This window comes from Bos javanicus, chromosome X (genome assembly GCF_032452875.1).
Source record: "Bos javanicus breed banteng chromosome X, ARS-OSU_banteng_1.0, whole genome shotgun sequence".
Lineage (NCBI taxonomy): Eukaryota > Metazoa > Chordata > Mammalia > Artiodactyla > Bovidae > Bos > Bos javanicus.
The window spans coordinates 73,674,161-73,701,532 of NC_083897.1; the positions used below are offsets into that span (position 1 = coordinate 73,674,161).

A 27,372-nucleotide genomic window follows, 5' to 3' on the forward strand; every position below is an offset into this window, starting at 1 on the left:
AAAGGCCTTCAAACAGATATGTTATAGAAAGGATACTTTTGTGGGGAGAGAATTTGGAGTAGATCCCTAATTGGGCACAGTATCAGCATCACTTGCAGAGATTATTAAAAAAAAAAAAAACATGTTGAGAGCTATATATATTTCTGTAGATAATTTCATTAAAATATCTTATTCATTCCTATAGTTAAGTAAATGATTAAAGCTTTTGCCCAGTAGAATAATGTAAATTCCAGAAGGATAGGGATCTTGTTTGACTTATAAGTTGTATTTCCTCAATCTGTCACAGTGCTTAGCTCATAATAGGTTGTGAACAAATATGTTTTAAGAAATATAGCAATAACTTTATTTGTAGCTGTTTATTAATTTTGTGACTTAATAAGTTTATAAATACGTAGAGTAAGTCTTATCTTGTTATTACTTGAATCTTTAAGCATTTTGGTCTCTTATTGAGTTAGTTCATATATCATTTTTTTAGAGAACAGTTTGGAAGCTTATTCTACAAAAATTAAAAAAAAATTTAGGAGACATAATGGATTCTGAATATAATATTTTGTACTTAAATAAATTTTATGCATATTTATATTTGAGTAATTTGTCAACATTTTATTGTGACATCAAAGATGTTTCTCTCAAAAATTCTTAATGAATTTCAAGATAAAGTTGGCATGTTCACATCACTACTCGAGAAAATACTCTGTGGTTGATTGTTCGAACCTGACTATAACTATCTTAGCTTCCTAGATAGAAAGGTGTCCTCCTAATTAATGTGTGCTATTTTTCAAAGGTTGCCAAATCCTTTACAACAGTGGATGAAGAAGCAGACATTTTGTTCTGACTAAAGTTATGTTGCTTGATTGCTCTGTTCTTACCAGTGTTTTGAATGTTGTAATCTCACTTTTTTAACTTTGAGAGCTAAAGTCCTTAGTAAATAGAGGCTGAGATAACATTTACTCTTGTAGTGTTTTTAAAATACTTTAATCAAGGTAATTAATTATATATACTAAAACTGTTACCTGCTTTTGAAATACTGTAGATAGAAGGTTAAATATTGAGAGTGTGATAATGAATACTCGATATACTGGTATAGAGTTTGTGGGAATTTTTTATTTGTAGTTGTTTCTCATTAATTTTACTTTGTTAGAGTGAAAGTTTAAATTGCTCATCTCTTATCTTGTGCTTATAATAGAAGAAGAAACAATGTAGTGTTTTAATCATAACTGCCAATATCTTTATCTAAAGACCTGTTGCCATTTTTATCTTTTCTGAAATTTTTGTCAGCAACAAAGGCAGGATTACATTTTTTTCCTTCCAGATTGAGTTGGTGTAATGTATTCTTGGTTACCAAAATACTCATAGCTTTGGGACTTTGGAATGGTAAATATTTATGATGTGTGAAACAGCATGATACTTAACTGTAAGATCTTAATTACATAAAAATGGATGTTTAGTTGTGAAAATGCAAAAATGAGACCTAGAACGCATCAGATGGTAAACTGCTTGTGATTATGAATGATTTTGTTTTTTGCTTCTTGTGTTTTTTGATTTCCTGATATGCACATGTTAACTTTTAAGAAATAAATGTTATTTTAAAAACCTTAACAAAAGAATTAATGTGTTCAAATAGCGTATTTAATAGATATTTATTTTTAAAGATTTTTAAAAATTTGGCATATACTTTTTATTTTTGACTGTTTTATTTTTATTTATTTTTAGCTGACATATAATTGATTTACAATATTATTTGCGGGTATATAATTGATTCAAAATTTTTATTGATTGTACTGCATTTATAGTTATTATAAAATATTAGTGATATTTCCCTGTGCTGTGCAATATATATCCTTGTGGCTTATATACATTGTAGTTTGTATCTCTTAATCTCCTGTCCCTAAGTTGCTCTTACCCCTTTTCCTCTCTTCATTGGTAACCGCTGATTTGGTTGCTAATGGACTATTCATATTTTCTATTTCCTCCTGGTTTAATCTTAGGCGATTGTACATTTCTAGGAATTTGTCCATTTTTTCTAGGTTGTCCATATTATTGGCATATAGTTTTCCATAGTAATCTTGATAGAGACATTTAAATACAACACAGTAATAATTGTGTATGTGTGTCCCTTTATTTTATTGTTACTTTTGAGGAAAGGAACTTCAAGCATCCTTCTCTCCCAAAGGAGCTATATATATTCATGCTAGAAGAATGGGATTCACTTCTTTCTAGTAAAATACTCAAGGATTGGTCAAAAGCTAACTCTTTTTAATTGTATTTTTATAGTCATTTATCAGCCATTACAAATTTCAGAAATGTTCTTGTTAAAATGCTCTTTAAAGATGTGAGAAAAACAAAAAACATCAGTGCTGAAAAATAGTGGCTAAATGGAGAATACATGCAGAAGAGTGTTGACAGAACTCCTTATTGAATATAGAACCTAAGGCCTGTTGACATTACCAAATGTCTGAGAAAAATGTACAAATATTATCATTTCATGTGATAATATATATATCATTTTATATATAAAAAAGATTGCTGAGTTAGGAAACAAGGAATATTTGATGATTATGCTGTCGAATATGCAATATACCTTATACTGGAATTTTTTGAATAGCTGTTAGTGGACTACAGAACCTAATAGAAAACTTGTGTTTGAGATAAAAATGTATGTTTAAAGATGGTTAGTGAAAGTGGAAGTTGCTCAGTTGTGTCCAATTCTTTGCAACCCCATGGACTGTAGCCTGCCAGGCTCCTCTGTCCATAGAATTCTCCAGGCAAGAATACTGGAGTGGGTAGCTGTTCCCTTCTCCAGGGGGTCTTCCCAACTTCGGGGTTGAACTGAGGTCTCCTGCAATGCAGTCGTATTCTTACTGTCTGAGCCGCCAGGGAAGCCCATAGAAGAGCGTTTAAATGAAACTTAAAAAAAAAATCTATACTTTTATCACAAAGTGGTTGGTTTCATTTTTCTTTTCCTTTCTGGTGTTTATGCACATATATATGTATTTTTAAATAATTTAAGTCATCATATATTTTGAAGTTCATATTTCTTGCTTTGTAGTTCATAATTGTTCCACACTGAGGTAGTTTCCAATTTTAATTATTAATTTTTATAGAATAGTTTATCATATATTCTATAATTCTGATTCTTTCTCCATCTGATTTTCTGGTTTATTCTTCATGTTGATTATGTTGCTTTTAGTTCTTAAACTTCAAATTGATTTTTAACCAGGGACAATTTTTCCCCCGAGGAGATGTTTGGCAATGTCTGGGATGTTTTTGCATGTCACAAGTTTTTGGTGATGGGGTGTTAATAGCATCTGTTGGGTAGAGGCCAGGTATGCTGCTAAACATTCTACAATAGACAGATAGCCCCCCTACAACAAAGATTCACCAGTCTCAAAGTTCCTAAGTCCAGTAGTTCCAAGGTTGAGAAATCCTTCCTTAAAGTAATACACCTTTTCCTCTATTTACTTACAAAATATGAACGTAGAAAAGCAAAGCAGAAGTAATGGTTGATTATTTCAAGGAACTCAGAGCAGTAAGAAATATTTGACTAGAGAATGAAGATAACTTCTATAATTTTCAGACTTTAATGCCTGCTCTTCCCAACTTAGAGTTGTGGATATTTCTAGAGTTTGGGATGGGAAGCAACTGCCAAAAAGGAATCTTCTTACATAGTACTGATGGTTATGGATTTTCTACCATTATTTACTTAGCATCTCGATATAAATCCTCAGATCTCCAATGTGTTCTTATGTTTTACATTCAAAGTTGGATTTTGCCATTCATCATTCGTTTTTTATAATTTTGTCAATTTAAGGTGACTGTTAAGTTGACCTCTGCCTGAAAAAAGATTGAGATGTTGAAAGGTTTTTTATTTTTATTTGTGGCATGGTTCTAATTGTATTAATCACAGTTCTTGGCTTAATTTTGCCTTGGTTCAACATAAAGGTATTATTTATACTGTTATTTATGCAGTATGGTAAAATTTTGCCTTGCCTCAAGATCAGAAGGTTTCTATGTTTTGATTAAAATACAGTTTATGGGATGTGGAATACCGGAGGAATTTCACCCAGCAAGTAGATGCTTGTATATACTTACATAGGGAACAAGATCTTTGTTTTAGGGAAGTGAGAAGAATCCACATAGTATTTGGAGAATTGTGCAGATTTATGCTTTATTCTAGCTGCTTTTTAAGAAAATTAAATCACAAAACAAAAAAGGAGACAGGATCTAAGATGATCTTATAGGAGATGAAACCTCAAAAGTTCATTGATAACTAGAGGGGTAGTCTATAGTTTCTGAAACCAGAAATGGGGAAAACCTATAGATAAGTCTAGAAAGCATTGTTACTGAAAACCTATGTGGTGTTATAGGCTTCTTCCTCTTTTTACTGTATGAACCTCTTGTAATACTCTTAATAAATTTTTAGGGACAACTGTTTATGGTGTGGACAGGTGTGAGAAGGTAGGACAGGAGTTCATAAAATTTCCTATATAGTTTTTAAGATGTGTTATACTTAACCAAATGCTGTCTTTATTCTAAAGTTCTTTCATGTTATAGTAAGATTTATTTATATATTTAAATTTACAGTTTCTTTGACTATAGTGAACCAAGGAAGGCAAAATGGGATTGTACTTGAGAAACCATAGGAAAGCAAACAGAAAATCAGACTTCTGGGATTTAAAACAAAGTATTCTTAGGGGCTTTGTGGCAATGAACTTGAGTTTGTAAATCGTGAAATGTATGATGGAATTTAGACTTCTCACAGCATAGAATTGCTGTTGTGTGTGTACCCTTTTTTGTTTCATCATAATATTGGTGATTTAACTTTAAATGTAGGTTTTGCTTTTAGGTTTTAAGAAGTGAATCTTCTGTTTTATGTTTTTCAGTGAATATCACCTCAGCCAGGCAATTAACCGGATGTAGTCGTTTCAGCCATATTTTCCCTTCAGCTGCTTACCAGCACATTAAGATGCATAAGAGAATTCTGGGTCACTTGTCATCTGTCTACTGTGTAGCATTTGACAGAAGTGGGAGAAGAATTTTTACAGTGAGTTTAAAATTTATGACACTTGCATATTAGAGATTTACAACAATGGAAGCTAGGCTTCATGGCATTGAATTATGCTTTGTAAGCAGCTCTTCCTTTTTAGACACATGAATGCAAGAAAAAAATAAATTGAAATTGAAAATCTTTTCTCTTTTTATGTAAGTAAATGGATGAACTATAATGACTTCTATCATTTGGGAAATCTAATGTTTTTAAAAATTAAATCATCAGAAGGCCTTATATTCTAGAGGTGGTTAATTTATGTGAATGAAGTTTTATCTACTTAATTTGATTTCATTCTATTTTAGCAAACATTAAAATGCATCTTTCATTTGCCATTTAGCATAATTGGTGTCAGTTCCGCTTAATGATTACATCATCCTTATAGTTGAGTAGCTGAACTACACAGTTAGTAACAAAGATTATATATTGTAATATTGTATATATCTCTCTCTGTATTCAGCACTATTTTTAAAATTGGATTTTTATTAACTAGATCATATTGTATGCTTTTTTGTACAAAATTGTAGCACACTAATGTTTCCAAGTTAAGGCTTAGTCTCATTGTTTCAGTACTAAGTTAATGTAAAAGTGTAGGTAATGGCATAATTTTCTTTTTAAATTCCTATGCTAAAACAAAGGAAGTGGTTTGTATTTTGAGTAGTTCGACTTCTTGGAGTTCATTACAGATTCTTCCACTGAGGTTTTCATGACTTCAAAATGAATATATGGATGTTGTTGATGATGAGGATGAGGATGATGATTTTAATTTTTTTATAAACATAGCTTATCTACCACATTAGAGTAGAATTGCTTTTTAATATTTTAAAGCTCTTTCGAAATTCTCATGAGGAAGTTCATAATAATTTCACCAGAGGTTATAACATAGCCTCATGTTTACTGAGAAATGCATGTAGATTTTAGGTTAAAGTTTTAAGTATTTGTAGAGAAAAAAATATTCAAAATATTCAAGCAATTAAGAAAAAAGACTGTCAGGTGTAAGGAAAGAAATAATGGCAGATATACTTAATGCCACCACACTTAAATGTGAGTTAAAAATGTTTTGAATTGTCAGAATTGGTGGTAGCTTTGAGGAGTTCTTCACATATGCCATTATCATTTTAGAGTGTCAGTGCTATTATTTGGACATCTTTTATATTTGCTATTAGATCCATATTATATGAAGAAAATAGACTAAAAAGTAAATGCTTAGAAGCAACCTTAATAAAATCCTCACTTCGTTTTTGCTTTTTTTTTTTTTGACCCCTTTGTGAGGGGGCGAATTTCTGTTTCATTGTAAATCTTTTGTCCTTTTGTGTTGATGTAGGGTTCCGATGACTGTTTGGTGAAAATCTGGGCAACAGATGATGGACGCCTTCTTGCTACACTTCGAGGGCACTCTGCTGAAATTTCTGACATGGCTGTTAACTATGAAAATACTCTCATTGCCGCAGGCAGTTGTGATAAAGTTGTGAGAGTGTGGTGTCTTCGAACTTGTGCGCCAGTTGCAGTCCTTCAGGGACATTCAGCTTCTATCACTTCCATACAGGTAAGAAAAATACAAAGATACCTCTAATATATATAAGAATGAGAATTTTCTTGTTTTTTGTTACATTGTTTGGATAATATAAAGAATGGCAACAGAAAAATTTTCATCTCTTAAGGGCTTTGTCCCTATCTTGCAGACAGGTATGCAGTTTAAAGTTCCTTTTTCGTATAAATCTGTTCTGTTTAGAGACAAGTAAAACGGTTATTTAAAAGGTTTTTTGAGTACAGTGTAAGACATCTTATTTATCTCATTTGTATTTGTGAGCAAGGGACAAGACTTGGAATTGCCTTAAGGAACACTGATACCTTTTAGGCAGGATACGAATAGGTTCTAACTTGAATATTGGCATACTGTGTGTTAATATTTAATGCAAAATGCTTGTCAGTTCAGATTTTGTGTTGTGTATAGTTTAATATTTGGGAATTTTTTATTCTTATTTTCAGTAATTTCTTATTTCAACTTGATGTTTGACGTACATCAGCTTTTTAAATATTTGTCCATATAGTGTTTTTACCAGACATTGGTAGTGAAAGTCCTGGATACTCCTCAAAGAACTTTGTTTTCTTCTTTGTGTTGACAGCAAAACAGAGGAATCCTTTTGACACTGTCTTTTAGTTTGGTCAAGGAGACCACTTTTGTGGATGAGATAATTACTCCCATTGAATTTTCTTTGTTCTTTAGTCACTAAAAAGTATGCCAGGCAATTTTTGTTTTAATATTTAAATAATATCACCTGTTTATGAGGCACTAGCAAGAATTGGGTTCAATGTATATTGGATTTGAAAATTTATATGTCAAATTTTTGATTGGTTGAAATTATCTATTGGATTTTGTTTTGGGATATTACTAGTTACTTGTGTTCTCACCATCCTATCTGACAGACTATTTCTGAAATTTGGAGATAGTCTCATACAACATGAAAAATATGAATATTTGTTACTACTGAAAATGTTTATGGAACTGTTTTGCTCCATCATAGTTTCATTTTCTAGTTTCTATCTCATTTCATTTGTGTGTGTAAGTGCCCTAGAGATCCATGGACCTCTTTTGTTTTTGTTTTTTGTGTTGCTTTTGTATGGACCACTTTTCTATAACATTCTTTCCCTTAGTGATCGCATCAAGTCTCATGGCTTTAATTTCATCTGTAAGCTGATAACTCCAAATGTGTACTTCCATCTTGGGGCCTATCTTTTAGCTCCATACTTGTACATTCAATTACCTAGTTAGCATCATCACATGAAGGTCTGCAGGGCATCTCAAACTCAAAATCTTCAAAATTGAATCCCTGTCTTCCTTCTTCATATTTGCTCCTCCCAAACCTTTTCCCATATAAACAAATGACAACTTCATCCTTTCAGTTGCTCAGAGTAATCATCCCTGACTTTTTGTTTCTCACATTGCATATCTAACTTGTTAGCAAATCATGTTGACTCTACCCTCAAAATATATCCAGAATCTGAACAAATTCTCATGACCTTTGTCATTACTACTGTATTTCAAACCACCATCATTTGTGACCTACATTATTGAAACAGACTTCTAACTGATCTACCTGTTTCTTCCCATCCCTCTTTCCTGCCCACGTCTAGCCTCTGCATAGATACATAAATGATTTTAAGACGGAGGTTTAAAAAAAGGAAATTAAATCATGTCACTGGTGCTCAGAAGCTTTAATAGCCTCCAAATTCAGAGTTAAAGCCGAAGGTTTTACAGTGACCCACAAAACCTTACATTCTTAGCCCCTTGCTCTCTTTGAACATATCTCCTATTGCTTGTTATCATTCTGCTTTAGCTGCTTCTTTAAACCACTCTAGCTACACCCCTGCCCTTGCTTTTGCTGTTCTATATCTTGGAAATGGTCCTCTTTGGATCGTCATATGATGTATTCCCTTACTTTCCAAATGATGGAAATGCCTGTCACTTTTCCCAGGGAAACTTTCTCTGATTAACTTACTATTTTAAAATTGTATTCATTACCACACCAGCACTCTTTCATTTTTGTTCATAGTCAGTTCAGTTCAGTTCAGTTCAGTTGCTCAGTCATGTCTATTTGTGACCCCATGAATTGCACCACGCCAGGCCTCCCTGTCCATCACCAACTCCCGGAGTTCACTCAGACTCATGTCCATAGGGACAGTGATGCCATCCAGCCATCTCATCCTCTGTCATCCCCTTCTCCTGCTGCACCCAATCCCTCCCAGCATCAGAGTCTTTTCCAGTTAGTCAACTCTTTGCATGAGGTGGCCAAAGTACTGGAGTTTTAGCTTTAGCATCATTCCTTCCAAAGAAATTCCAGGGCTGATCTCCTTCAGAATGGACTGGTTGGATCTCCTTGCAGTCCAAGGAACTCTCAAGAGGCTTCTCCAACACCACAGTTCAGGAGCATCAATTCTTTGGCGCTCAGCTTTCGTCACAGTCCAACTCTCACATCCATACATGACCACTGGAAAAATCATAGCCTTGACTAGACAGACCTTTTTTGGCAAAGTAATGTCTCTGCTTTTCAACATGCTATCTAGGTTAGTCATAACTTTTCTTCCAAGGAGTAAACGTCTTTTAATTTCATGGCTGCAGTCACCATCTGCAGTCATTTTGGAGCCCCGAAAAATAAAGTCTGACACTGTTTCCACTGTTTCCCCATCTATTTCCCATGAAGTGATGGGACCAGATGCCATGATCTTCGTTTTCTGAATGTTAAGCTTTAAGCCAACTTTTTCACTCTCCTCTTTCACTTTCATCAAGAGGATTTTTAGTTCTTCTTCACTTTCTGCCATAAGGGTGGTGTCATCTGCATACCTGAGGTTATTGACATTTCTCCTGGCAATCTTGATTCCAGCTTGTGCTTCTTCCAGCCCAGCATTTCTCATGATGTACTCTGCATATAAGTTAAATAAGCAGGGGGACAATATTCAGCCTTGAGGTACTCCTTTTCCTATTTGGAACCAGTCTGTTGTTCCATGTCCAGTTCTAACTATTGCTTCCTGACCTGCATATAGGTTTCTCAAGAGGCAGGTCAGGTGGTATGGTATTCGCATCTCTTTCAGAATTTTCCACAGTTTCTTGTGATCCACACAGTCAAAGTCTTTGACATAGTCAATAAAGCAGAAATAGATGTTTTTCTGGAACTCTCTTGCTTTTTCTATGATCCAACAGATGTTGGCAATTTGATCTCTGGTTCCTCTGCCTTTTCTAAAACCAGTTTGAACATCTGGAAGTTTACGGTTGACGTATTGCTGAAGCCTGGCTTGGAGAATTTTGAGCGTTACTTTACTAGCGTGTGAGATGAGTGCAATTGTGCAGTAGTTTGAGCATTCTTTGGCATTGCCTTTCTTTGGGATTGGAATGAAAACTGACCTTTTCCAGGCCTGTGGCCACTGCTGAGTTTTCCAAATTTGCTGGTATACTGAGTGCAGCACTTTCACAGCATCATCTTTTAGGATTTGAAATAGCTCTTCTGGAATTCCATCACCTCCACTAGCTTTGTTCGTAGTGATGCTTTCTAAGGCTCACTTGACTTCACATTCAAGGATGTCTGGCTCTAGGTGAGTGATCATTCCATCGTGATTATCTGGGTCATGAAGATGTTTTTTGTACAGTTCTTTTGTGTATTCTTGCCACCTCTTCTTAATATCTTCTTCTTCTGTTCGGTCCATACCATCTCTGTCCTTTATCTAGCCCATCTTTGCATGAAATGTTCCCGTGGTATGTCTAATTTTCTTGAAGAGATGTCTAGTCTTTCCCATTCTGTTGTTTTCCTCTATTTCTTTGCATTGATCACTGAGGTGGGGGCTTTCTTATCTCTCCTTGCTATTCTTTGGAACTCTGCATTCAGATGCTTATATCTTTCCTTTTCTCCTTTGCTTTTCGCTTCTCTTCTTTTCACAGCTATTTGTAAGGCCTCCCCAGACAGCCATTTTGCTTTTTTGCATTTCTTTTCCATGGGGATGGTCTTGATCCCTGTCTCCTGTGCAATGTAATGTCTCCGTCCATAATTCATCAGGTACTCTATCAGATCTAGGCCCTTAAATCTATTTCTCACTTCCACTGTATAATTATAAGGGATTTGATTTAGGTCATACCTGAATGGTCTAGTGGTTTTCCCTACTTTCTTCAATTTAAGTCTGAATTTGGCAATAAGGAGTTCATGGTCTGAGCCACAGTCAGCTCCTAGTCTTGTTTTTGTTGACTGTATAGAGCTTCTCCATCTTTGGCTACAAAGAATATTATCAGTCTGATTTCGGTGTCGACCATCTGGTGATGTCCATGTGTAGAGTCTTCTCTTGTGTTGTTGGAAGAGGGTGTTTGTTATGTCCAGTGCATTTTCTTGGCAAAACTCTATTCGTCTTTGCCCTGCTTCATTCCGTATTCCAAGGCCAAATTTGCCTGTTACTCCAGGTGTTTCTTGACTTCCTACTTTTGCATTCCAGTCCCCTATAATGAAAAGGACATCTTTTTTGGATGTTAGTTCTAAAAGGTCTTGTAGGTCTTCATAGAGCCGTTCAACTTCAGCTTCTCCAGCATTACTGGTTGGGGCATAGACTTGGATTACTGTGATATTGAATGGTTTGCCTTGGAAACGAACAGAGATCATTCTGTCGTTTTTGAGATTGCATCCAAGTACTGCATTTCGGACCCTTTTGTTGACCATGATGGCTACTCCCTTTCTTCTGAGGGATTCCTGACCGTAGTAGTAGATATAATGGTCATCTGAGTTAAATTCACCCATTCCAGTCCATTTTAGTTCATTGATTCCTAGATGTTGACATTCACTCTTGCCATCTCTTGTTTGACCACTTCCAATTTGCCTTGATTGATGGACCTGACATTCCAGGTTCCTATGCAATATTGCTCTTTAAAGCATCGGACCTTGCTTCTATCACCAGTCACATCCACAACTGGGTATTCTTTTTTCTTTGGCTCCATCCCTTCATTCTTTCTGGAGTTATTTCTCCAGAAATAACTGATCTCCAGTAGCATATTGGGCACCTACTGATCTGGGTAATTCCTCTTTTAGTATCCTATCATTTAGCCTTTTCATACTGTTCATTGGGTTCTTAAGGCAAGAATACTGACATGGTTTACCATTCCCTTCTCCAGTGGACCACATTCTGTCAGACCTCTCCACTATGATCCACCCGTCTTGGGTGGCCCCAAGTGCAGGGGTTAGTTTCATTGAATTAGACAAGGCTGCGGTCCTAGTGTGATTAGTTTGACTAGTTTTCTGTGATCATGGTTTCAGTGTGTCTGCCCTCTGATGCCCTTTTGCAACAACCTACCATCTTACTTGGGTTTCTCTTACCTTGGACGTGGGGTATCTCTTCACTGCTGCTCCAGCAAAGTGCAGCCGCTGCTCCTTACCTTGGATGAGGGGTATCTCCTTACCGCCGCCCCTCCTGCTTTGAATGTGGAATAGCTCCTGTAGGCCCTCCTGCCACTCCCGCAGCCACTACTCCTTGGATGTGAGGTTGCTCCTCCCGGCTGCCGCCCCTGACCTCGGTCGTGGGGTAGCTCCTCTCAGCCTCTCCTGGGCTGTCGCAGCCTGGCGCTCTCGGCCGCCACCCCTGACCTCGGACGTGGGGTAGCTCCTCTCAGCTGCCGCCCCTGACCTCAGACGTAGGGTAGGTCCTCTTGGCCATTCCTGCGCCGTCGCAGCATGGCACTCTTGGCCACTGCCACTGACCTCGGACGTGGGGTAACTCCTCCTGGCCACTGTCCCTCGGGCATGGGGTCCTCCCGGCTTCTGCCCCCGACCTCGGATGTGGGGTAGGTCTCTTGGCCACGCTCTGCGCCATTGCAGCCGAACAGTTATTACTATTGTTCATAGTAATAATCATCATTTAGCATGCATTCTATATGTTTTATTCTTTGCTAATTATCTCTATTAACATTGTAGTATATTATTATTTTTTCAGTTTCTTTCTTCTTTAAATAAAATTGAAGTAACATGGTATGGTGTTAATAGTGGTTGCCTCTGGATAGTGGGATTATGAATAGCTTTTGTTCTGTTTTTCTGTATTTCCTAGCTTTTATTCAATAACTATGTATTAAAATTGTAATTGTAATGTAATAAAAATTATATTCAAAAATGCACATGTGTTTTAATTTTCTAATCTTAAACATGATTTCTCATTTAAAAACAACCCAAAAATGGGGCTTCCTTGGTAGTCCAGTGGTTGGGAGTCTGCGTGTTAATGCAGGGAACTTGAGTTCAGTCCTTGGTACCAGAAGATCCCACATTCTGCAGGGCAACTAAGCCCAGGTGCCACAACTACTGAGTCCATGCTCTAGAGCCGGCAAGCTGCAACTACTAAAACCCACATGTCTAGATCCTATGCTGTACAAGGGAAGCCACTATGATGAGAAGCCTATGCACCATAATGAAGAGTAGTCCCCGCTTGCTGCAACTAGAGAAAGCGCATTCATAGTAATGAAGACCCAGTGCAGCCAAAAATAATTAATTAATTAAAAATACATTAAATACAAAAATAGATACATTTATGGACTGAATTCCCCTTTGTGATTGAAAAAGTTAAAGTATAATGAGGATAATAAAGGTTTTAGTATTTCTTCAAACTTAATCAGTTCAGTTCAGTTCAGTCATTCAGTCGTGTCCGACTCTTTGTGACCCCATGAACCACAGCACGCCAGGCCTCCCTGTCCATCACCAACTCCCGGAGTCCACCCAAACCCATGTCCATCGAGTTGATGATGCCATCCAACCATCTCATCCTCTGTTGTCCCTTTCTCCTCCCGCCCTCAATCTTTCCCAGCATCAGGGTCTTTTCCAATGAGTCAGCTCTTCACATCAGGTGGCCAAAATATTGGAGTTTCAGCTTCAACATCAGTCCTTCCAATGAACACCCAGGATTGATCTCCTTTAGGATGGACTGTTTGGATCTCCTTGCAGTCCAAGGGACTCTCAAGAGTCTTCTCTAACACCAGAGTTCAAGAGCATCAATTCTTCGGCGCTCAGCTTTCTTTCTAGTTCAACTCTCATATCCATACATAACCACTAGAAAAACCATAGCCTTGACTAGACGGACCTTTGTTGGCAAAAGAATGTCTCTGCTTTTTAATATGCTATCTAGGTTGGTCATAACTTTCCTTCCAAGGAGTAAGCATCTTTTAATTTCATGGCTGTAATCATCATCTGCAGTGATTTTGGAGCCCAGAAAAATAAAGTCAGCCACTGTTTCCGCTGTTTCCCCATCTATCTGCCATGAAGTGATGGGACTGGATGCCACAATCTTAATTTTCTGAATGTTGAGCTTTAAGCCAACTTTTTCACTCTCCTCTTTCACTTTCATCAAGAGGCTCTTTAGTTCTTCTTTACTTTCTGCCATAAGGGTGGTGTCATCTGCATAAAATCATACTATTTCATATTTTATTGTCTCATTCCTGTAGATCCTAGATCAGCATATTTACCAGCCAGATAGTAAATATATTAGGCTTTGCAGACCATATGGCCTCTATTTCATACTGAGCAACTTCACTTTCACTTTTTACTTACATGCCTTGGAGAAGGAAATGGCAACCCACTCCAGTGTTCTTGCCTGGAGAATCCCAGGTTCGGGGGAGCCTGGTGGGCTGCCATCTATGGGGTTGCACAGAGTCAGACATGACTGAAGCGACAGCTGCAACAGCAACTACTTTGCTGTTGTAGTGCAAAGCAACCACAGCCAGTTTAAGGTGACTGTGTACCAATAAAACTTTATTTACATAAACAAGCAGGAAACTGGATTTGGTGTATGGGCTATAATTTGGAGGCTTCTGCTATAGATTGTGGATTAAGCTTTCTGATGCAAGCTTCTGTAGCTCAGAAATGAATATATAAGAGTACTACCTGAGCACTGGTTTCTTTACTATTTATCAGCTCTTAATGGATAATATTAATTGATATTTTTTGTTTGATTTAAGCTTTGTAGTATTTAGAAGTTCTGTGCTTACAAACAAGAAAACTAAATAAATGACTTCTAATACCTATAATGATTTTTTGCTTTTGATATGAATTTAAAATTTATTCAAGTCATATTCATCTTGATCCTTAATCTTCATCTCAGTGGAAGGTATTCATTATGTTTATTTGGAATTTTAATTTTTTAAAATTATTTATTTGGCCATGCTGCATGGCTTATAGGATCTTAGTTCCCCAACCAGAAATTGAACCCAGGATACGGCAGTGAAAGCACTGAGTCCTAACCACTGGATTGCCAGGAAATTCCTCATTTGGGATTTTTAAAACTCATGGGCATGCTCGAGACCCTGGTTTGATTTTCAGTCTTCCTGTGTGCCAGACATCAGGAGTACAGTTAACTTTCCCCTTATTCTCTTCTGAGGATGTCTAAAATATTGAGGGTTAGAGCTTGAGAATCCTACGTGACTAAGACCATCTGTGGTTTATCTAGAATAGTAGTCATACTTCAAATTGGCAACTCAATTTATATTTTTAAATCTTTTTTCCACAATGATACATACAGACATTTGACTTATATTATCCATGTACATGAAAATGATTTAGATTTAAAAATGCCAAAATTTCCATTGTACTTCATTGAAGTTAAGAGTTTAAAATGTTAAAACCCAAATACTTAGACTTGTACCTTCCTAGTTACTGATTTTTAGATTTTCTTTTGATGCCTTTTTCGGGTAAACTATAAAAATTTTATGTTGTTGGTATATAAGCATGTATTCAGCAGATTTATAATGGTTTAACTAGTAATGACTTTGTGTTTTCTCCTTTAAAAGCAGTGAAATAATAATCTTTAAGTGTTGTATTGAATAATTTTTAAGTGTCTTTAGGACTAAAATATTTCATCCTAAATTAAATGACTGACTTTCTCTACAGTTTTTTTATATTTTAATTTTTAATAAGATGTCCATTAATCTAGGAAATTTAAATAACTAATTTCTTGAAACTGAAATTAAGTTGAAACATGAAAGATTTCTATTCTAATTAGAATTTTTTTTCCAGTTTTGTCCATCAACTAAAGGCACAACCAGATACCTCACTTCTACTGGTGCTGATGGAACAATCTGTTTCTGGCAATGGCATGTGAAAACAATGAAGTTTAAGTAAGTTTAGAATTTTGTTAAAAATTTTATGAAAAGAATGTTCATTTTTCTTTATCATCTTGAGAGATTATTGATAGTTCATGTATTAAATATGTAAATTATGTGTGCATGGATGTGTGTGTACACATCCATACTGACTTCAATTGGATGTTAGAGATTTTAGAGTAAATTTTTTATGAAACCAATGTTGAAGAGACTATACACAAAATTTTGATAAGGAGTATTTGTTTCATTTCTTACTGTGGTAAGAACACCTTGAACTTTTTTTCATGGTGGTAGTAAGTAACATGGTAACTTATTTGTAAAGCTAAAATAATAATACTGGTGGCATAAAGTATGTTTGTAAGTTTAAATGCATTTTTAACTTCAATAGTGGAAATAGTACCTTTTGACTACCTCAGTTTTGTGCTTTCCATAATATTGATGATAAATCTGTCAATGTCTAGCAGTGTGCTAAAATTCTTGTACATTAAAAGAACATGATGAAAAATAAAAACATCTTACTTTTCTCTTAGAGATCGCCCAGTGAAATTTACTGAGAGATCTAGACCTGGAGTTCAGATATCTTGTTCATCTTTCAGTTCTGGTATGTATAAAAATTGAGTGTTTTTTTTAGTGCCTAAAATATTGAATAATCCAGTTATAAAAGATTTTTCAGTTGTAAAATATTTTTCAGGTTTTTGGAGAAAATGCCTATGTTCAAGAATTAATAGACACATACTAAAAATGTTATAGTAGACCTTTGTGAATTCTAATTAACATATCATAGAATTTGAGTTTTTTTCTTATTTACAATTAATATGTTTTTATGTAACAATGAATTTAGTTGGTAGAAAGTACAGCCTTCCCCCAACACTCACACATAATTCAACATGAAAATCCTACCCTGACTTTTCAGAAAACATGTACTGTGGCTTCGTATAGAAGACCCGTTCTCAGTATATAAACAGTGTTTTTCTACTGCTGTTAAGAATTGTATGCTAATTAACCTTCTATTTTTTGTTGGTGTAAAATATAGCATTAAATTTTCCATTTTAAGAAACATTTTTAAGTGTACAGTTCTATGGCATTAAGTACATTCACATTGTTCTGCATATATTACCACCATCCATCTCTAGAATTTTTTTCATCATCCCAAAAGCTGCTAGTTTTCACCCTTAACCACTACAGCCACTATACAGAGAATTGTAAATATAGATTATTTTATAAATAAGTTTGGAACATTATGTTTTTATAAGATATAAAGAAATGAATTCCTCAAGGCTTTTAGTATTTATGATCCAAAGGCCTGTATTTGGTGTAAAAGTTGTGTTTTTATTGGGTGAGTGATATAGTTGTTCCTTAAATATTCCTCTTGTTTTTCTTGAATTTTACTTATTTTTCTCTGAGATATTAATATGCCTTAGTTAGAAGATAACTTTGTGTTTGTTGAAGACTTTTTTATTAATAAGGTAAAGTATAACTAAGGAAGCAATCAGAGGGTTTTGAAAGTTTCTTGGTATAATTTTCTTAAATGTTTGTTTATTTTTTAATCCTCTAGGTGGTATGTTTATTACAACAGGTAGCACTGACCATGTGATTAGAATATATTATTTGGGTTCTGAGATCCCTGAGAAAATTGCCGAATTAGAGTCACATACGGTAAGAACAAAATGAAAAACTTAAATATCATGCTTTCTTTTTAAACATCCATGAGAAGCCGGTTTTATTTCTTCTTTGCTGATCTCTAATCTAATATAGATTGGTCCTGAGACTGTATGGTAAGATGTCTCTTTAGTGGTGAAGATTGGTATGAAATTCTGATTTAGTATGCTTATAGTATTTAAGACAATTTCTGACTATATGAGAAGGGAAAAATATATGTTACAGTAATAATTTATTAAAAAAATCATGTTTTAGCCTGCTTTATTAATCATATAAGTGTTTGTTACTTTGAAGTCTACTTATTAAAAGACATATTAAGGTACATCTTAGGAAGAAAATTCTTTTTACTGAACTTAGCTCATTGGTCTTAGTTTGATTATTTTCAGAATGCCATCAGACTCCTGAAATCTAATCCCATTTAATTGTCAACAACAGCCTTCCATACAGGGAAGTTTTATACTAGGGTGACAGCCATTGGTGCCTGGGAATTTTCTTCTTAAGCTCTCTCCACTGTTGTGTGCCATTTACAAGAAATTTTGGAGCCATTATTGTTTATTTATATCCCTGTATACCTTTTACTTCTTCCTCCTCTTTATTTCCTTACCTTCTTCTCCAGACAGTTGTTTACTGTTGAAAATGGGAATATTTGTTTCAACTCACTGTGGATCTCGTGTTCCTCATTGTCAAAGCTATATAGTCTGCATCTGAAAGTACTCAGCTTTACAAGTCTTACTATTACTGTTCCTACTACTTTTGATGCTTAATTGATTTGGAATAGTATTAGTACATATCAGTAAAACACAAAATTTCCCTGAAAGATAAATTTTAAAAAAGATACTTTGTGAGTTCCAGAATCATTCATGTTCCTGAAACTTGAGTAAAACAGAGACCCCTGTTAGAAACTTTTCCTTGAACTTTTGGAAACAACCTCCTTCTTTTGTCTTATCATATGAACATAATTGAATATTCAGCTTATGAAGAGTTACTGAACCAAGCTGAGCTCTCAACTTGCTGTAACTTATTCCTAGATACTAAAATCCTGGAATATTATTTAAATTGTGAAATACAAAAACTTAGGAAATATATAACAATCTCAATCTTGAGAGTATCCAGTAGGAAAAATCCAGTTGTGCTAGACCACACAAAGGAGGCATCTTTACAGTTACCACCCAGGCAAGGTGTATATACAGTATGGTCACATTTATTGAGAGCTGAGAAAAGAGGAAGTAATAAATAAATGGGAAATAATTGAGGGAGAAAAGATGAAGAAAAATTGATTGGTAGAGGGTTTTTGGCAGAGGCCCAGATAAAAAAGGTCAGAAAACTTAAACATTCCCTGTTGAAATTAGTGGCAGCTGTTAGTCATTGAAAATAAGATGTCCTTTCCTAACATCTAAAACTAGTTATTGGAACTGACAGTGAGTGTCCTGAATCTATCAGATAAAAATACTCAGTGAAATCATGGAACAGTGTGAATCACAGATATGTCTGAACATATGAAGATGGTTTAATGTGTTTTAAAATGAAAAAGTAACTAAATATGAAGACATTTAGTATCTGAGCTTTTTATTAAAATTTAAGTGCAAATAAAAAAATTAAAAGAAGTTAAGTTCAAATTTAGTTCAATAATTGTGGTTTGTGAAAATGTTCACCACATTTGAAGGTGCATTACTATAGTATAATCACTACAGTACACATTATATTTGTAATAAGTGTAGTTTAGTCATAAAGGAAGATTCAAACAACAGTATCTAAGTTAAGATACCTAAAGACTGTCAAATGAATTCATTGTAAAATAATTAAATAAACCATGTGAGAAACAGCAAATGACTGATTTGTTTTCTGAAATTAAAAAAAGGTTAAGTGAAAAATTTAATTCAACTACTATTAAATGAATTATTTTAAAGTGGCATTTTAGTGTGTTGTTTTATTATGGGGAATATAATAAACTAATACCTATTCAGAACTATCTTGTCTCTTGAGATTTTGGTTTAGAAACAGATTTGCTTATGTTTAGAAACAAGTTTGTCTCAAATTACTGCTGATAACTATTCCTCCTTAGTTAATAATTTCAGTCTTTATTAATTTTTTTAAAGAAAATTAGAGATTTTTTTAAAAGAAAATTATAACATTAAAAAAATCCACTTAATGATACTTTTGCATGTGAATTTGAGGAAAAGAGTACTTTATTTTAAAAATAAATTAATTCTAATCACAAACCTTTTGTTTTATGTCTTAGGACAAAGTTGTTGCTGTTCAGTTCTGTAACAATGGAGACAGGTAATTATGTAGTGCATATCTGTATAAACAGATGTTTCACATATTTTACCTCTATGTCTTCAGAAAAAGCTACGTCTACTATAGATGTTTTATTTCTGTCTAGTTAAAATGAAAGCTGTTGTCTCTTTTTGATGACATTCTCATCCCAGATCTTCTAAGCTCCCATCCAAATAGTAGCCATAGTCTATCAATTCTTCCTGTATGAATGATTTCTTTTTTTGTTTATTTTGCTTTTTCCCTTTCTGTTATCATCCACCTTGGTCAAGAATTCCATTATTTGACCCATTACCTTCAATATTCTTCTCCCTTCTAAATGTGTCTTATCCATTTCTGTCAGATTAACTTTGCTCTATTCAGAAATTTTTAGTGTTTCCTCTTTGTCTGTAGGATAGAATTCAGATGTTTTAGCCTGACATTCAGAATTCTCTACAACTTGACTTAGGCCTACATTCTTTTCTCATCTACTATTCCCTATTTAAATACTCAGATCCAGCCCAATTGATTTAGTCATCATTATTATTATAGTCCATATGCATTTTCTCATCCATTCTTTTGCTTATGCTTTACCTCATACCAGGAATAATCATACCCTACTTCCTTTCACTCCTGTTCTATCCCTCCTATGTCTTCCCTTTCCCTTCTGCTCTCCTTCCTTTTATTTCCTTCTCCTTCCTGTCTCTTTTTCTTCTCTAAGTTCTGTCTTTCTTTTAAGGTTCATACCCTACCTGAAGCCTTTCCTGACTCCTCTAGATTTTAGCTGTCTGTCTTCCTCTGAATATCTAGATTGGTTACTGTCTCTACTATTCATATGATACACATTTCCTATGTCTGTTAACTCAGAAATTATACACAAGTATTCTTGCACCCTCTCAAATGTATCATCCCCAGAAGGTGATAACTTTCTGCCTTGGCCTACAGATTGACCTAGAATAGATTTTAAAATTTATCCACTTGGCATAAATATGTATCCTTATCTGTCTATAAGGACATTATGTGAGTGACCATGTTTTACTATTAAATACTTTTCAAACACCGGGTGATTACTATGATAAATGTGTTCATCTTCATTCAATGCAAGAGTAAATAATAATGATCCACCAAGAGTGATATATTTATTAGGAATGAAAAAACCTTCAAATAATTTTTAAGGTTGTTTTATTGTACCATACTGAGTATACATGTAAAGGTTTGTATAGCTACTATTCTTTCATACTAGGAGTATCTGAATTTTTAAAATTCTTTACCTTTTTCCTTAAATGCAAAACATTATTTTATCTAAATTATGTGGCCAGTACATATATCAAAAGATGTCTAATTTTACTAATAATCAAGAGAAATGCAATTTAGAATAACAATAACAATTTTTTCTTTCAGAATGACAAGATATTGAAGAATCATAGCATCCAGTATTGACAAGGGTTTAGGAAAAATAGGCACTGTCCCACAACTTTGATGATAACTGTAAATTGTTTTTTAAAAAAGAACTTTTTAGGGAAATAATTTGGCAGTATGTCAAAAGCTTTCAAAATGTGCCTACCCTGAAGGGGGAATATTATAGAGAAAAGATGCAGAAAAAGTATAAATTCTTCATGAAAGAGTCCGTTATACCATTAAACTAGGAAAATGTCCTTGATTTGACAGCTCCTAGTGTGCGCATCTGTGGCCAAATCTGAAGTTGGAACAAGGTTTTTGTTTTTTAAAAAATGTGCCTGTCCTTTGACTCAGCAAAGATATATATAAGGTTTCACAAAGATGTGTATAGAGATATTCATCACAGCATTATTTATAATGGCAAAGACTGGAAATAGTAAAAATGTTTATTAAGTGGTTGATTAAATTTTGATAGATCCAATTGTTGAATAATTATTGAAAGGGATGATAACTTTTATATTTGTAAACAGAGAAATATATCTACAAAATACAGTTGACCTTTGAAAAACATAGATTTGAACTGTGCAGGTCCACTTATGAATACTTTTTTAGATTAATACATTAGAAAACTTTTTGGAGATTTGTGATAATTTGAAAAAACTCAGACAAATCACATAGCTTAGAAATATTGAAAATATTAAGAGAAAGGTATGCCATGAATGCATAAAATATATGTAGATATATGTATAACACATAAGATATGGGGTCTTCCATTTTCATTGGGACATGGGATCTTCCATTTTCGTTGTGGCATGCAAACTCTAGTTGCAGCATCTGGAAAAACACTATAAGTCAGTGTGTGTGTGTGTGTGTGTGGTAAGTCGCTTCAGTCATGTTCGACTCTTTGTGACCCTATGGACTGTAGCCCGCCAGGCTTTTCTGTCTATGGGATCCTCCAGGCAAGAATACTGGAGTGGATTGCCATGCCCTCCTCCAAGGGATCTTCCTTTGTATTGTAATTCTATTCCCTGTAGTAGGAATATATAAATGTATGTGTATATATGAAGTCTGAAAGAATAGAAACTAAGTTCCAGATAGTGATACGTTATAGTTATAGGTTAACGAATATATTTTTATTCAGTTTTATTGAGATGCATTCCACATAAAATTCAGTGTTTTAAATATATCCCCAGGGCTGTGCAGCCTTCACTATGATCACCTTTATTTTATTTTTTAATTAAAATATTTTTGATTTATAAGATTATATTAATTTCAGGTATAAAAGATGGTGATTCAATATTTTTATAGATTATGCTTCATTTAAAGTTATTATAATCACTATATTTCTCCATGCTTTACTCTTATATCCTTATTGCTTATCTATTTTATACATAGTAGTTTGCATCTCTTAATCCCATATCCCTAGAACAATGTCATCGCCCCCAAAAGAATTCCAGTATACATACCCTTTAGCTTTCAATTTCCCATCTTTCTACACCCCTACCCTCAGCTCTGAACAACCATTAATCCACTTTTTATTTTTGCAGATTTGCCTATTCTGGATGTTTAATATAAATGGAATCATACAGTATTTGGTCTTTTGTGACTTTTTTCTACTTAGCATGATGTTTTCAAGATTCATCCATGTTGAAGCATGTATAAGAATTTGATTTCCTTTTATGGCTGTCAAGAATTCAATTGTATGGCTATACAATATGTTTATCCATCTACCAGTTGATCAACATTTAGGTTGTCATCACTTTTGAAATATAATGAATAATACAATGAATATTTGTGTAGATGTTTTTCTGTGAACTTATGTTTTCATTGCTCTTGTATACTTATGGAGGAGTAGAATTGTTGAGTCATGTGGTACTGTTTATCATTTTGAGGAACTGCCAAACTGCTTCCCAAAGTGTACCATTTTCATTATCCACAGAAGTGTATGAGGATGAATGTATTACTTTTATAATTAGAAAAGTAGTGATTTCCATTCTAGAGAAAGGCAATAAGAATATTTTAACTGTTTTTCTGCAGTTTAAGATTTGTTAGTGGAAGTAGAGATGGAACAGCAAGAATTTGGCAATATCAGCAACAAGAATGGAAGAGTATAGTACTAGATATGGCTACTAAAATGACTGGGTAAGATTGGATGTTAGATATTTTAGTAATTCTCATATAGTATACTATCTTTTACATTATTGTGTTCTATTTAATAATGAAAACAAATATATTTTTAATTTGGAGTTAATTGGTAGAAATTTGTATCTGTGTTTAGTCTCTAAGAACACTGTCTTTAACCGTTGATTGACAGATTGGGTGATAGGAACATATCTGAGTCACTCAAACTTCTGGTCTCTTGTGATCCAAAGGTCTCTGTGCTTTACTAATGCCTATAGAATCATTCTCTGCCCTAGTTTTCTATAAGTCATTTTTATATTTTTTTATACTAGGCAGCTTTGATGGTTGTCCATATTAAATGTCACCATATTTTTAGATATTTCCCTGACTTACTGAGAATACCTTTATGTTTCATATTGTTAGTATTCCCGCTGCTGCTGCTGCTGCTAAGTCGCTTCAGTCATGTCCGACTCTGTGCGACCCCATAGACGGCAGCCCACCAGGCTTCCCCGTCCCTGGGATTCTCCAGGCAAGAACACTGGAGTGGGTTGCCATTTCCTTCTCCAATGCATGAAAGTGAAAAGTGAAAGTGAAGTCACTCAGTCATGTCGGACTCTAGCGACCCCATGGACTGCAGCCTACCAGGCTCCTCCATCCATGGGATTTTCTAGGCAAAAATACTGGAGAGGGGTGCCATTGCCTTCTCCGTTAGTATTCTACTCAACATTATAAATACAGTTAATCAGAATTACATTTGATCATCTTCACTGTTAACTGGAAGATACGTAATTACCTATCTCTTTAGGATACAACAGTTTCTTTAGGGTATGATCCTGAAATTAATTATTTTCCCATTAATAACAATATAGAATCAACTTTGTAGTCATAGTCAGCTACTGATAATGCCATTTGATTAAATCAATTAACTGAATTTCTTACTGCTTTTTTGTATACCTATTTTAGTTTCAAAAAATGAATATTTAAAGGAATAAAGTATCCATTTAATTATGTTTTCCTCATATTTTCTGGTAGCCAACATGGCCTTGTATTTTACTTTTCAAGGTATCTAAAGATTCCTTTCTAACTTCACTTTTTTATTGCTCTCATTTAGCTAACTATAAAATTTTTGTCATTCTGTGTTTTTTTTCCTCCATAAAATAAGCCTATAGATGTTGCCCTATGTGATATTAATACTTTTATTATTTTATTTCATGTGTAGTTAAAGATAGTTTAGGATTTTTTTTTAAATTTTATTTTATTTTTAAACTTTACAATATTGTATTAGTTTTGCCAAATATCAAAATGAGTCCACCACAGGTATACCCGCATTCCCCATCCTGAACCCTCCTCCCTCCTCCCTCCCCTACCCTCCCTCTGGGTCGTCCCAGTGCACCAGCCCCAAAAAATCTCTCTAGAAGCATGCAACTTTTTAGATAAAAAAATCATAGTTTAGGATTTTTTTTATCTAAAAAGTTGCATGCTTCTAGAGAGATTTTTTTTTCATAATTTGCTATTTAGATACTCCTTTGTTCAATATCTATTAACCCTGAAATTATTTTGTTTAGGAACAATTTGCCATCTGGAGAAGACAAGGTCACCAAACTTAAGGTGACTATGGTGGCCTGGGATCGATATGACACCACAGTTATTACTGCAGTGAACAATTTCCTTTTGAAAGTATGGAATTCTATCACAGGCCAGCTTCTTCATACTTTATCCGTAAGTATTCTATTTTTGGAATAATTACAAATGATTGAAAAGGGCATTATTTTAGAAGACAAGATATTTTAAGTTTTCTAGTTTGCTTTCTATGGCTTACTGTTGCTTGGAGAATTATTTAAAGTACCTTTGTTGACATATTTACAAAATAAGGATGGCGTATGGTGTAGCTACTAAAAGCAGGTATGAAAACTTTTCAGGATCTTTTCCCATATTTATTTACACATTATGTTATCATATAAAGTCAAGGGTATATAAGTTATTTGTTTGTAGCATGAGTTGGGATTTTTTTGTTGTTGGTTTTAAGGATAGAGCTGGCTTTATTTAACCCAGTATATACAAAATAGTAGCTTTTCAACATGATATAAGAAATACTAATGAAATTGTTGACATTTTTTCATACTAAATCTTTGAAATCTAGTGTGTATTTTAAGTTTACAGACCATCTCATTTTCCACTAGCCACATGTGGCCAGTGGCTACAGGTCTTTATCTCTAAAAATCACAACTTCACAGGCCATTTTGTAGCCATCATTTTTATAAAATCAGTGTAAAACTCTGTCTTAATTAGTATCTTAATTTACAGTTCTGTTCAATGGTACTCTTCCCATGGGCTGATTCATGGGTCATCTTTCCAGTGGATTTTACTGAAGAAATTTTAAAACAGACTATTTTTAGTCCTTGTAACAGTTAAATCTGCTTAGTTTTGGTATAGAATTTATATTTTGTATGTTAAGAATTTGTGTACCAGAGTCTTACTAGGGTGTGAAGTTCTTCAATTCAACAAATACTTATTGAGTACCCATTGTTCCAGCCACTGAAAGGAAAGTGAAAGTGAACTCGCTCAGTCCTGTTCGACTCTTTATGACCCCATGGACTGTAGCCTACCAGGCTCCTCCCTCCATGGGATTCTCCAGGCAAGAGTACTGGAGTGGGTTGCCATTTCCTTTTCCAGGGGATCTTCCCTACCCAGGGATCAAACCCGGGTCTCCTGAATTCCAGGCAGATGCTTTAACCTCTGAGCCACCAGGGAAGCCTGTTCCAGCCACTGAGATGGGTTTAAATAGTAGATTAAAGAGTCCCTATCCTCCTAGAGTTTATAGCCTATTAAATAAAACAAAAAACAAGCATTTAATCAGATAAATGCTAAGAAGAGCACAACACAAGTTTCTAGTAGGAAAACCAAACTTGGTCTGGAAGGGTCAGAGAAAGCTTCCTGAGAAGGTGAAGCTTGTGTTAAGATTTGTAAGATAGGTAAAAATTTCCCAGCTCTCATCCTAAATGTCACCTCCTTGACAAGGCCTTCCTTGAGCAAACAATCTTGGGTAGCCTCACAGTCATCGTCTTGCTTTATTTTCACCGTAGTGTTGATCACTACCTAGTATTTTCTTACTGTATTTTTTCTTTGTTTATTTTCTGTCTCAGCATGGTAGAGGATCAATAAATATTTGGTAAATTACATGTGTTGAGGAGGTTGAAAGTTCCTTCCAAGAAGAGGGAAAAACATGTACAAAGGTCTTGAAGTAGAAAGGAGGTGAAAGCCAATTTTTTGGCTATAGCACAGACAGCAGAAAGAGTATCACCTGATAGGAGGAGAAATAGGCAGGGGCCAGACCATGCAAGATCTTGTAGGATCTATCCTGAGACCAATAGGTACCATGAAAATGTTTAAAAGCAAAGGAATAGCATGTGAATTTTGCTTTTGAAAACTGCCTCCTAATTGTAGCAACAGAGTAGAGAGAATAGATTGGAATGAGATAAGGATGACTCTGAGTATACTGTAGGATTCTATGATAGGATGGGCCTTAATGATAACTTGGATTTGTATGGTAGTGGTGGAAATAGAGATGTGCTTAATAAATAAAAATAGGGCAAATGATAAATCTTAAGACATTACTTAATCTGACTAGGTTTTGTTTCCCATGACCAAGGACCAAAAATGGAACCCCCTATTTAAAAATCTCTCTTTGCTAATGTATGCTAATATAGTTGTAACATTATCATTTGACTTTAACAGAGTAATTTTACTGCTTACTGATTAGGAACCTGAGAAAGTATATACTATATCAAATTGGATATTCAGTAACAGATTTTGTTATGACAAATAAATAATTTTTTTGATAATCACTGGGAAAAAAGTTTTTTGTTGGTATTTATCAAAAAGGATTTTACCTCTTTATCTTCCACTTTTCATTTTGAGACATTCTAAAGTTACTTTTTAATAAGCTACATTTTTTAACATAATGGTCGTAGGGCAGGTTACTCTTCTATTTTTATGCAATGATTGGGGGTAAAATGCACTTTTTAGGTTCACAACATGTGATTATTTCTGGAAGCTCCTGATGTGAAATATGCTGATATGTTCCTAAGTGAAATACAATTTCAGGATGTCTGGCATGCTTCTCTAAAACTTGGAGCCTGTACTCTCTAGCCAGGAATTAACAAAAATGAACAGTGATCTAAATTAGGTGTTGACAAACTTTTTCTTTAAGAGGCCAGATAGTAAATATTTTAGGCTTTGCAAGCCACATATGGTCTCTGTTGAATATTCTTTCATTTTTTACCACCTTTTA

The 27,372-nt window shown here is 34.5% G+C and overlaps 1 protein-coding gene across 5 annotated transcripts in view; it reads left to right on the top strand.

Moving 5' to 3' along the window:
• Nucleotides 1-27,372, top strand: part of BRWD3 (bromodomain and WD repeat domain containing 3) — a 161,166-nt gene that overhangs the window by 62,114 nt on the left and 71,680 nt on the right. For 4 of the 5 annotated variants that reach the window (XM_061409612.1, XM_061409611.1, XM_061409614.1 and 1 more), the window contains 8 exons: nt 4,884-5,044; nt 6,372-6,593; nt 15,565-15,665; nt 16,181-16,251; nt 17,206-17,306; nt 19,549-19,589; nt 22,998-23,102; nt 24,647-24,800. In XM_061409612.1, the coding sequence (XP_061265596.1) occupies nt 4,884-5,044; nt 6,372-6,593; nt 15,565-15,665; nt 16,181-16,251; nt 17,206-17,306; nt 19,549-19,589; nt 22,998-23,102; nt 24,647-24,800 (956 nt within the window). Of the gene's footprint in view, nt 1-4,883; nt 5,045-6,371; nt 6,594-15,564; nt 15,666-16,180; nt 16,252-17,205; nt 17,307-19,548; nt 19,590-22,997; nt 23,103-24,646; nt 24,801-27,372 lie in introns of those variants that run through there. The other variant, XR_009734980.1, reaches the window with a different exon arrangement.